The following is a 12,243-nucleotide window of genomic DNA, read 5'->3' as shown; positions in this document are numbered from 1 at the left end:
GACGCACCCCTACCCTGAGTGGCTTGCCGTTGGGGTGAGGGAAGAAACAGGTGCCATCCGGGTGATCAGGTGACAGGAGGGTTCCGGCACGGGGGTGGCATCTGGGGGGGCTGCTCAGAAGAGGAGGCATCTGAGCTGCAGTCCGTGGAGTTCAGCTGCGGAAGCGCAGGGCCGTGAAGGCACAGGTTGCGTTGGGAATGTTGCAGGAGGTCATGGAGGGCCTGGGGTGGCATGCTGGGCAGTTTGGGTCTTCTGTTGCTGGTGGGCATTTTGTAGATGGAAGCAAGAGTGGCTTTGGACTCTTCTAGAAAACAGCCTTGTCTCTGGGGGTACCCCAATGCCCTGGGTCTTCATGGACCAAAGTTCCAGAGCGTGACCGCACTGCTAAATGACAGGCAGCAGCTGAGCCAGTGGAAGGGGACAACTCCCTCGGGAGTGGCCTCAGAGGCCAGCCTTGTCCCCTCACTGTGGCCCTGAGGCCCAGAAGACAGAGCTGGGAAGGACCAGCTCCCAGCCCTTTACCTCCTCGCATCCTGCCGATGGGGCAATTTGCCTCCAGGTTTCTGAGTTCCCTCCGTGGGGATGGGAGCGGGGAGCACGTCAGGGGACAGGCTGGGATGTAGAAATGAACCCTGGTCCCCCGCACCCCCTCCCCCCCCTCCTGGCAGGAGGCAGGCGCAGCTGCCACCACTGCTGGGCTGACTCCGTGCCTCCCTTGGCCAACAGGGTCTCCCGGCGGACAGGGCAGTGAGCTCCCGGTCGTGCTGGCAGCTTCGGGAAGCGGCTGGGTACCAGCGCGGGGGCTGGAGGGTGGGCGCCGGGACAGGCCGAGGGGCCTTCCCTCCTCCAGTCTCCTCAACACCAGCTTGTCTTCTGCCTTTCATGCTACCCCTTCCTCAGCACCCCACAAACCCAAAACCAGCCACCTGGGCTCTTCCCATGGCCCTCGGAGAGGCCAGGCTCTGTTACGGGGACACGGACCACAGCTGACCCCTTCAGGGGCCCCCACTCTGAGACCTTGGTGGGGCTTGTCCTTGGATAACTACTGTGCCCCAGAGACCCCATGGGGCTGCCTAGTGGCAGGTAAAGGGCACAGACTACAGTTCCTCAGCCTGTCTCCCTCCTCCCCCTCTTCAGTTCGGGTGGGTCTTGCTCAGAGATGTGTCACTTCCCACAAGGCTCCCCCATCTCCACTCCTACCCATGCCCAGGACCCAGCCCCAGGACCCAGGACCCAGGATCCAGCCCTAGAACCTAGGATCTAGGACCCAGCCCCAGGACCCAGGATCCAGGATCCAGCCCTGGGACCCAGGACTCAGGACCAGGACCCAGGACTTAGGACCCAGGACCCAGTATCCAGGACCCAGCCCCAGGACCCAGGACCCAGCTCCAGGACCCAGGACCCAGGATCCAGGACCCAAGACCCAGCTCCAGGACCCAGGACTCAGGACCAGGACCCAGGACTCAGGACCCAGGACCCAGGATCCAGGACCCAGCCCCTGAACCCAGGACCCAGCCTGTGCCTACATCTCGTGACCCCTCGCACCTCAGCACCAAAGGCTTTCCTGTCAGCTGGTGTTTCTCCCTCCCCCAGCCTGAGTGAAGGGTCTTCTGGTCCCCACAACTGAGTCACTGATCCCAAAGGCACATCCTGGGAGGAGATATTTTCATCCAGAGTTGGTGTTCTGTACCAAGACCTCAGCCTACTCAGCAGGACTCTTTCCTAAAACCAGGTAAGACCCTAGAAATGATACATACGCTCTAACTCATCTGACAGATGGGGAAAACCTTAGCCCGGAAGAGTGAGCGGCTTGCCCAAGGTCACAGCAAATGAGAGCTGAGCTGAGACTAAAACATTTCTTGGACCCACGCTGCAGCCGCAGCAGCAATAAACGTTCACTGAACATGGCCGTGGGCAAGGCGCTCTGTCCTGGCATCAGAAAAGGCTGTGATGAGATTTGGCGCCTTCCCTTAGAGACTCTGGATCCGGAGCCTCGCTGGCAGGATGGGATATGAAGCAAGATGAATAAGCAAGCGGGGCCGCATATGCTCCATGCAAAATCAGCGCTCGGATCAGGGTCTACCTGAGCCCGGAGGACGGAAGGTTGGCTCTGGGTGGGGCCGTTGCTTTGGGAAGAGCTCAGGACCAGGGATTGTCCGGTGTCTCCAATGGCGTGTGTGGCATTAGAAAGGGCATCCCGGCCCTGGGTCCTGGTGGCATCAGCGTGACGTGGAGTCAGACAAGGGGGCTGCCTTCCGAGGTCCCTTCTGGCCCTGATGGCCGCCCTCTGTATGGCTTCTCTTCCATCTCCCATCTTCCTTCTGTCTGAAATGGCTCAGGGCAGGGGGGGATTAAAGGTTGATCAATTCTTGAACTTTGTTTTGAGAGAGAGAGAGAAAGAGCAAGGTAGCATGAGTGGGGGAGGGGCAGAGAGAATCCCAAGCGGGCTCGGTGCTGTCAGTAAGAGCCCGGTGTGGGGCTCGAACTCACCGAACCTTGAAATCATGACCAGAGCTAAAATCAGGAGTCAGACACCCAACCCACTGAGTCTCCCAGGACTCCAGTCCTTGAACTGTTTAAGGTAGTTTGAAAGTTTTCCTTCCAGAGAGGGAGGCCTCAGGGGCACTTACTTCCGTCACTCAGCATCTGAGATGGAGCCTGGCAGGCCTCTGCGCTTGAGCCTGGGCAGCAGAGCCCCTTAAAGATTGGGGTCCAAATGGGCCTCAGGTCGGATGGTTATTCCTCCCTGAATCCACACGCAGGAGGGCCCCCCCAGTCCCATGGTGGAGCCGGGCAGCCGAGGCCCAGTCCCTAAGTAAGGAAAACTCCACAGGGCAGGAGGGCAGGGGGCATCTCTGGAGGCCTAAGGCATGACGCAACCGTGAGCAACTCTCCGGGCTCTGGCTCCTGCGGGCGGGCCGCTCCGGGCTGGGGCCAGGACCCTAGAGTCCCCTTCCGCCCACACCTCACTGGAGGACTTCAAAAGTGCAGGGACAGAAGGGGAAACGGAGATGAAGGAGGGGGAGGGGCAGCCCAAAAAGAAGAAACTAGGAAAGGGAAACAGGAAGTGGGGAGGAAAGGGAGCAGCGACAGGAGCCCAGGAGCCGCCAGAGGGGGAAAGGCCGGAGGCGGGCGTGGCCGGGAGGGAGTGGGCCCGGGGCTGCCGGTGACAGATGGGTGGACACAAAGAGTAGACAGATGGATGGGGGAGGGAGGGGGGAGGCTGGAGGGGCAGTGGTTGGAGGCCTTAATGAGATTGGAGCTGGGCTCGGGGCTGAGGAGAGGTGAGTGGGGAGGAAAGAAGAAAGGCCAGGCCGCCTCAGGAGACAAAGGCAACTGAGGCCTGGGGGCCAGGGCGGGAGCGGGCTGTGGCGAGGGGGGTTCCAGCCCCGGCTGGCAGCAGAGGGAGTGACAGATTGCACGGTTCGCCACAGTGGAGACCCGCTGTCACCTTCTAGAGGCACAGAGAGGGAGACCCAGGAAGACCGACTGAGGCAGCCGGTGCGGAGGCCCACAAGGAGAGGAGGCCTGGACAAGGCGCTCCGGGCCACCCCACGGCTCTGCCCGGCTCCTCCCTCCTGCTTGCTCCTGTACCCAGGGACCCAGGACCAGGGCCAGCCACTCTCTCACCCGATGAGGACACCGCCACCCCGGGGCTGGGGCGGGGGCCACTCCGGGGAAAGGGTCAGGCAGCGTGGCGCCGCAAGGGTTAACGCCGTCTGCTCTCCCTGCCAGCCGCCTGCCTGCTTGGGTCCCCAGGGCTCCCCACATATGTCACCCCCTCTCCTGCCAAGCCCACTGCTTCCTGGCTCCTCCAGGCCCTCCCCCCACCCTCAAGGACTAGGCCCCCCACTCCCGGCCCCTGTGTCTTCCCTACACTCCAACCTCCTACCTCCCATCTACCTCGAAGGCTCTGCAGACAGGAAAAGATGACAGGTGACAATCTGAGAAAGTGAACGCCTATAAAATGCAAAATAACAACAAACCATAGAGCCATGCTCCTCCGCCATTCCCAGAGCCTGCTCTTCCTACCCTCCTTATGGGAGAGACGCCCCTCCCCACAGCCCCTGGGGGGTTCTCCTTCCCCCAACCTGGGCTGACCTCAGAGCGCTCTGGCTCCCGACCTGAAGGCCTCAGACACCTGCGGGCAGGAAGGCCTTGCCACCTTCAGATCGCCCTGCACAGAGACGCGGGGGTGGGGGGCCACACCCGCCCTGTGTGACAGAGGAAGGCAGCAGGATCCCCACTTCACAGTGGACAAAAGACCCTCAGTCCAGGTTACTGACCCATCCAAGGTCACCAGGACTTGGAGGCGGGTCCACCAGCCCCCCGGGTTCAGCACAACTACTAATTCCATCAAGCCTCCATGCATGTGGCTGCTCCTTATCACACACTCGTGTTTCTTCTTAGCTACTCCCCTGGAGAACAAAACTTGAATCCCCGAGTGAGGATGGGGGCCGGGAGCCCCAGAGTCCAGGGTCTCAGGGTGAAGAAGGAGTTCCCAGGGCACGCTCTCCCCCTGCTCGCCATCAAACCCCAGCTTGTGGGGACAGCTCAGGCTGGGATCTCAAGGATGGAATCACAGGACTGAATTAACAGAGGCAAACCATCTACAAGCAGGGAGGCTGGGGGCCAGGACCCCCGTTCGTCCCTGCGTTCCCCACCTCCACCACAGGGCCCTTCTTCTCAAAGTCTCCCCCTGTGGGATCCCAGCCTCTGGGCTTCAGTCACAGTGCTTTGTCCCCAGAGTTCTGTCTATCCTGTCCCTGGGCTTGTCCCCCTCGGGGCCCTCCAGTATCACACAGTATCTTCCCTGAATTCCCCAGTCTCTCCAGATCCGTGTTGCCCCCAGGCCTTGTCTCCCTCACAGGCTCCGCTGGCCCAGTCTCCCCCGTGTCCCCGCCCACATATCTTGCATCTCTGAGTCTCCAAGGACTGCAACCTGCCAGTTCCTCTCCTGTCCTCTCTCACCTCTCTGCCTCCCCGTGATTGTTGCTCCCCCCTGTCTGTTACCCACAGACTCTGTTCTCTCCCCGCCCACCCCGTTTCCTCTGTCTGGCTCCCCACATCTCCCTCTGTCACCCCTTCCTCTCCATCCCCCGCTGGTCTGCATGTCTTCTCTCCCCAAGGCCCTCTCTCCTGGGTCTCTCCGTCTCCCAATTTCTTGGACAGGGTGGAGGGCAGGAGGGTGGGGGAGGTAGAATTGCTGTTGCTGGGGGCTCATTAGGTGGAGATTGGTTTTTAATCAGCACCATGGCAATGATGATGCAAGAACTGAAATGCCACCTGATCCCCTGCCCCCCAGCCCCCCTCCTCAAGCCTCCTTTCCCCTCCAGCTCAGCCCATCTGCTGGCGCCTGGGCACCTGTCTGGGCCTGCCCAGGTGGGAGCTGGCACCTCCCAGACCTAGGAGTGAGGAGGGGTGGGGGAGCTTGGGGAGGAATTACAGGACTCCCCTTAGGGAGTGATAGCCAGGAAAAGGTTGATCAGCAGCAGGAAAATGGGGCTGAGCCAAGGCTTGCTCCAACTAAAGTCTGGCCCCTTCCAGGCAATAGCTCATTAATCTCCATGGCAACCTAAGAAGCAGCTATAATGAACCCCATTTCACAGAAAAGGACCACCGAGGCTCAAGAAGTTAGGTTACTTGTCCAAGGCCACCCAAATGCCAGGACTTTCTTCTGACACGTCTCTGGAGTGCTCCCAGCCCTGGTTCATTCTGGAGACTCGAGAAGGCTCCATGAAGACACCCAAGAGCTGCGAACCCCAGCCCGCTGCCTCTCTGTGCTTGCCTTGGTCCCAGCTCCTGCCACTCTTCACCACACCCACGCTCATGCCCTCACACACACACTCACATGAGTGCACATGCACGCCCAGGCTGGAGGCAGTTCAGCTACTGAGGTGAACTTAATCAATGCCTGTTTGGGTATAATTCTGTATCTGATTTTCTTACTGCTCATTTGCTGTGCTGGCACAGCCCACGCCTGCCCAGGCTGCTCTCCCTCTGCCACGTCCTCCCAGCCCTCGTCCTGCCTCTTCCTTCTGCCGGTCCTCTTCTTCCTAAGAGCCCCGAATCCCCAGCGGGTCCGCTTAGAAAAACTCCCTGTGGGCTCGGTGTCAGGGATCTGACCCCTGCTCCTCCCTATGATGAGGTAGATGGAGGTGAGGGCTGGGGTAAGTTGGTGTGGGGTGACTGAGGCAGGGGCCTGAACGGGAGCCACGGGCAGCTTGCGAGGGGCCCTGTGCGCACCAGCTTTATGAAAGAAAGGACAAGGACCCTCAGGTCCTCTCGCACGTTTGGGCCCCGTCCACTTGCCCCTTCCTAGATCCCCTGTGGGTACCTCGGATAGGCTTCTCCCCAGGGAAAGGGAAACGGGAAGAGGCTGTCAAAGTCATGCTGAGACTCAGAATAGGACCATGGCACTTAAACCTGGCTTGCTGGGGGCCTCTGCCCCCGCGCCTCTCGTGTGGAAGACTGAGGGGTTCATCTGTGATCCTGCCCTGGCTCTCGCCCCAGCCCCACCCCTTCCCCAGCTCTCCATTTCTTGCTTATGAAATATGCATGGAGAACAGATGTCCTTGCTCCCCTATCCCTGCCCCCCCAGGGCCAGCCCCCACCCTTGGCTCCCGGGAGGTGGGGTGGGGGGGTGTTCCCAGCTCCCTCTGCCAATGGCTGCCTGGCCTGGCTGTTTAATATTGATGAGGGGGGCGAGCCAGGCCAGCCAATGGAGAGCTGGGGGTGTGTGTGTGTATCTCCATATATATACATAGGGCTGGGCCAGCTCAGGTGTGTATGTGTTCATGAGTGTGTGTGTGTATGGGTGTGTGTGTGTGTGTGTGTATGTGTGTGTGAGTGCCTGTGGCTCCAGTACCTGGCCAAGCCCTCCCCCTCCCCCTGGGCCCTACATTCCCGCCATGTGTAGCCCTCTCATCTGCTCTGGAGCCCGGACAGCCACGCCACGCCGCCGTCCCGGAGAACTCTAGAGAGCTGGTCACTAACTTTGCAGACGGATGAACTCCCGTCAGCCAGAGGAGACCAGGGCCGTGAATGCTGCCCCCCTGTCCGGCGAGCTCAGACCCCCTCACTGGGTCTTCCTAGGTAAAGGAGAACCGTGGGCTGGGGTGGGGGATGGGTGTGTCCCCCGCACTCTGGCTCAGGTCCTCTCCCGGAGCCCCCCCGGCAAGTTCCTCTCCTGTGTGTCCCTGCGCCTTTCTCTCCTCCATTCCCGCCCCTGGACGCTTTGTGCCCGTCTGTCCCCGACTGGGCTGAGCATGGCAGAAGTGGGGCAGGAGGGCCCACCCCGGATGCTTGGAGCCATTGCTCTCCCTGATCCTTGGAGCCTGGAACTTTGGGACCAGAAGTGGATTTGGGGTGAGGACTTGTTGGCTACATAGAAGCCGCTGCCAGGGCCCAGCTGGGACCAACAGCGGGGCCAGGAGGTGGGACGGGGATCAGACTGGGAGTACGCAGTGGGGAGGGGAAGGCACGGCAGAGCGGCCAAGGGTGAAGGGACATGGGCAGAGGGAGAATCGGGTGGTGACAGATGTGCTTGGAACCCTGCAGCTGAACTCCGGACCTGGGGCATGGGGGCAATAACTGTGTCCTAGAAGGTGCTGACCCTGGGGCCCCCTACACCGTTGCCATCCCCTCCTGTTCCTTCGGCCCCAGAGATGTGGAGCACATTCTGAATTTCAGTACCGACCACCTTCTGTTTTGTGTTGTGGTTGCGTGTCTGTCAGAGGTTGACGCACTGGCACCTGCCAACCCCCATCGCTTAGTAACTATTTGTCAACGACAACAGCCTGTCTTCTGTGCTGCGGGTTGGGCGAGGCTGGGGGTCCAGCAGGCAGGAGAACCGGGCTGGTGAGGAAGGGAAGATGGAGACTGAAAAGGAGCCCTGGTCTTTCGGTTTCTGGCCGTTGCGTTCCACTGAGCTCCTGATGGAGTGGCCCTCTGTTCCCCCTTCACGCCCCTCCAAAGCAGAGCCTCGCCCTCACCTTTCCCTGCGGCCTCGCCCTGACCTCCTCTGGTCCCTGGACAAGCAAACCTTAGCCAAGTCCCAGAACGGTGTCCACGCCCTCCCCTGTAGGCCTCATCCGAACTGATGGTGGACTGGGGGGGCGGGGGGACTCAGAGTGGAATGCCAACTCTGGTCCCTTCCCATCCTCTTTGCTGCAGAGTCACCAAAAGGGCCAGGGGGTGGCAATGGCTGAGGGTGTGGAGGACAGAGCTAGGGGAAGGGGCTGGTCCTGAGCAGGGCAATGGTGGCCAGAAGGGACACCGTCTGGACTCTAGTGGACAGGGTGGTAGGATCATGTGTTCGTGGTGGTCACGTTGGGGGCTGGGGGCCGGCAGGGACTGGGCTGGGACAGCTGTGCCGAGCTCCATATGTCCCAGTGCACTCTACAATGGGCAGTCTGCGTGTCTCTCCCCTCCCCCCACAGAGGCAGCAGGACGGGGGTGGGGTGGGGGGGTGGTAGGGGAGGACGGCGAGACCAGGGGCTCCCAGCTCTCCCGTCACTGGTGAAGGTTTAGAGTCACGGCCAACCTCTCTTGGAGCTGTGACTGCAGTTTTGCTCAGTTTCTTTCTTTTTATCATTAAAATTTTTTTATTATGGTAAAAAACACTAACATAAAACTTACCATTTTTAGTGTACAGTTCAGTTCAGTAGTATCAAGTATATTCCCATGGTGGTGAAACGGATCTCCAAAACTTTTTCATCTTTCAAATCTGAAACTGCACCCTTTCAACATCTCCCCTTTCCCCCCACTTACCCTGGCCCCTGGCAACTGCCATTCTACTTTCTGTTTCTATAAGGTTGACGACTTAGATACCTTATATGGAATCATTCAATATTTATCTTTTTGTGAAAGGCTTATTTCGTTTAGTATAACGTTATCAAGTTTCATCAATGCTGCAGCTTGTGATAGGATTTCCTTCCTTTTTAAGGCTGAATAATATTCTATCGAATGTATACGCCACATATTCTTTTTTTTTAAATTTTTTTTAATGTTTTACTTATTTTTGATACAGAGAGAGACAGAGTATGAGAGGGGGAGGGTCAGAGAGAGAGGGAGACACAGATCCGGAAGCAGGCTCCAGGCTCTGAGCTAGCTGTCAGCACAGAGCCTGACGCGGGGCTCGAACCCACGAACGTGAGATCTGACCTGAGTCGAAGCCGGAGGCTTAACCGACTGAGCCACCCAGGCGCCCGAGCCACATATTCTTAATCCACTCATCTGCTGATGCACATCTGTGGTTTCCATAGCTTGGCTATCGTGAAACTGACATGCCGAGATCTCTTCAAGATCCCGGTTTCTATTTTTTTCAGATATCTACTCAGAAATGGAATTACTAGATCATATACACAGTAATGCTATTTTTAATTTTGGGGGGACCCAATATTAGGTTTTCCATAGTGACCATACCTGTTTACAACCCCACCCCCCACTCCTGACAGGGCACAAGGGTCTCAGTTTCTCCACATTTTCATCAACCCTTGTTATTTTCAGTTTGGTTTTCATTTGATAGCAGCCGTCCTGACGGGTGTGAGGCGACAGCTCGGTGTGGTTTTGATCTGCTTTTCTCGGGTGGTGAGAGAGGCGAGCATCTTTCCATGTTTGGGGGCCATTTGTATACCATCTTTGGAGAAATGTCTGTTCAAGTCCTTTGCCCATTTTTTAATTGAGTTATTTGATGTTTCATTGCTGCCAGAGTTCTTTTTAATATCCCGGACATTCATCCCTCATCAGAGATCCGATTTGCATGTCTTTTCTCTGGTCCGTGGCCTTTTCTCTCTTCTGATTGTGTGTCCTTTGACTTAACGAAAGTTTTTAAGTCCGACATAGTCCCATTTGTCCATTTTTGCTTTTGTTGCCTGTGTTTCTGGCATTAGATCCAAGAAATCACTGCCAAGTCCGATGTCTTGAAGCTTTTCCCTGTGCTTTCTTCTAGGAGCTGTCTAGTTTTAGGTCTTTAATCCTCTTGCTCAGTTTTATCCTGGCCGTCCCCCCCCCCGCCCCCCCCCAATTTCTTCTCCTTTCCTGTTGCTCACTTCCTGGGTTCCCTCCCATTCTTACCGTTTCTCCTCCTACCCCTTTACAGCGTCTGCCTGTCTGTCTTCCGACTCTCACAGGACCTCCCCACGCCCAATCCTCCTCCATCCTTCCTCTTGCCCTCGCCATCTCGGAGCTGTCTCCTTCTTTCTCCCTCTGCCCCAATTTCCCCTTCTCTCCTTCAGGCTCCAGACCGGAACCCTGACCATGGGACCTTGAAGTGGCTCTCACCTCCTCAGCTCAGTGGCAGACCCCACGCCCCCAGGCCCTTCCTGCCCCTCCCACAACCGACTTGGAGACTCCCAGAGGGTGGGGTGGGGAGGGGATCCTGATCTCACCGGGCAGGGGGCTTCCATCATGATGCTCAACTCAGACGCGGTGGACCTCGACCTGCCTCCCACCCACTCCGAGACCGAGTCCAGCTTCAGCGACTGTGGGGGCGGGGCGGGCCCCGACGGGGCGGGGCCTGGGGGCCCCGGAGGGGGCCAGGCCCGGGGCCTGGAGCCGGGAGAGCCCGGCCGAAAAGACCTGCAGCACCTGAGCCGGGAGGAGCGGCGGCGGCGGCGCCGGGCCACGGCCAAGTACCGCACGGCTCACGCCACGCGGGAGCGAATCCGCGTGGAAGCCTTCAACCTGGCCTTCGCCGAGCTGCGCAAGCTGCTGCCCACGCTGCCCCCGGACAAGAAGCTGTCCAAGATCGAGATCCTGCGTCTGGCCATCTGCTACATCTCCTACCTGAACCACGTGCTGGACGTCTGACCTGGCCTGCCTCCGCCTCGCTGGGGGTACCCCCTGCGCACCCCGGCGCGGAGTCCGCAGGCCCCTGGGGGAGGGGAGGCAGGGTGCCCGTCGGCTGTGGGCTGCTGGCTGGCGTGGGCGGCCTTCTCCTACCCACCCCAGCCCCGAGGGCGATTCCCCTGTACCTCCCACAGCCAGCGGTTGGGCCCAGTGTGCCTGGGTGCTCGGTATGCAGTCCTTGCTGGGCTTCCTAGGCGGCTGCCCTTGGCCTTGGCTCCCCGCTGGCTCTCTCGCGGCCGCTGCCTCTTTACACTGTCCACCTGCCTGTCTTTCCCCATGTTTCTGCTGTTCTTCCTCCACTTTCACGGGACCAGTCTTAGGACCAAATTTTCGGAGACCCCAGACCCCGTCTCTGTCTCCCTCTTGCCAGCCTTGCCCGCCCCATCGTGGGGAGGAGGCACAGCCCCATGGGAAGGGGGAAGGCAGGGCTCTGAGTGGGGTAAGCTAGGCCCCAGAGATCTCAGCCTAGCGGTGCTGGGCAGAGGGATTCGCCACTGGGAGGGGGCGGGGGAGGGCCTCCGGAGATGCTCCTGCCTGGGGAAATCTTAGAGGCCTGGAATTATGGAAAAGCTCTTCCTGTTTTCTCTCTTGTTCCTGAGGCTTAGCAGGTACAGACCTCGGATCTTACTTGGTAGTGAGTGCCTTGCCCTCTCTGAGCTATTTGGCCCCCTACCTGCCCCCTCCTGCCCACCTGCCAATTTTCTGCCTCCCTGTGTGCAGCTGGAGAAGGGAAATCCTGGATTCTGGAGTAGGGGATGATGTCCCTGAACTCAGCCCCGAGAATCAGCAGAGGGCCTGGGCAGTGGGTGAGCTAGATCTCCAGCTGCTTCCTCCATCCCAGCACGCTGGGAAAATGTGAAAACCCACAGGACTTCCTCGCTCCGATGCGTGGGCTGTGGCGGGAGGTGGGGGGAGGCTGCTCTGTTATTGCCCTCCAGAAGGCTCCGCTGTCTAGGACCTAGGGCCAGTTCATTAGATATATTTTGCTCCTTCCTTAAGCTTGCCTTCCGCAAGGGAAGACAGCCTCCCCCCACCCTGCCCTCCCCAGCAGGCTCTCTGCACCCCGTCCAGTGGTACTGAGTGCAGCCCAGGGTCAGCAGCGGGACGAAGGGCCAGAAGGCCAGCGTAGAAGTGAGCTCCTGCCCTTCCCGTGCCCCCTCCTTCCTCACGACAGACTCGTGCTCTACAAGGATATTATTTATTTACGTATTTATTTATTTATTCATCTATTTATTTACTTATTTATTTATAAATATTACTATTTATTGCCGAGCTGTGCACTTTGGGGTAGAGTGAGGGGCTCCTGGCAGCCCAGCCGGGTCTCTCTTGCTTCCTCCCTGGTTACCCCTTCCCCTTTCTCACTCCTGCAACCCCAGGTGTGTGGGGCGCCCT

At 58.9% G+C, this 12,243-nt stretch overlaps 1 protein-coding gene and 1 long non-coding RNA gene across 2 annotated transcripts; both read left to right on the top strand.

Moving 5' to 3' along the window:
* Positions 1 to 1,452: 1,452 nt before the first annotated feature.
* On the top strand, positions 1,453 to 2,374 carry LOC115288465. Its single transcript, XR_003907021.1, has 2 exons — positions 1,453 to 1,732; positions 1,975 to 2,374. It is a non-coding gene; the product is annotated as an uncharacterized LOC115288465 (long non-coding RNA).
* Positions 2,375 to 10,410: 8,036 nt separating this feature from the next.
* NHLH1 (nescient helix-loop-helix 1) lies at positions 10,411 to 10,812 on the top strand. The gene has a single exon (XM_029933197.1). It carries the CDS (start codon positions 10,411 to 10,413, stop codon positions 10,810 to 10,812), a length of 402 nt encoding a protein of 133 aa, XP_029789057.1.
* The last annotated feature ends 1,431 nt before the right edge of the window (positions 10,813 to 12,243 follow it).

Source organism: Suricata suricatta, chromosome 3 (genome assembly GCF_006229205.1).
Source record: "Suricata suricatta isolate VVHF042 chromosome 3, meerkat_22Aug2017_6uvM2_HiC, whole genome shotgun sequence".
NCBI lineage: Eukaryota > Metazoa > Chordata > Mammalia > Carnivora > Herpestidae > Suricata > Suricata suricatta.
Note: the sequence above shows the minus strand (reverse complement) of the source record. Positions and strands in the feature narration are given on the sequence as shown.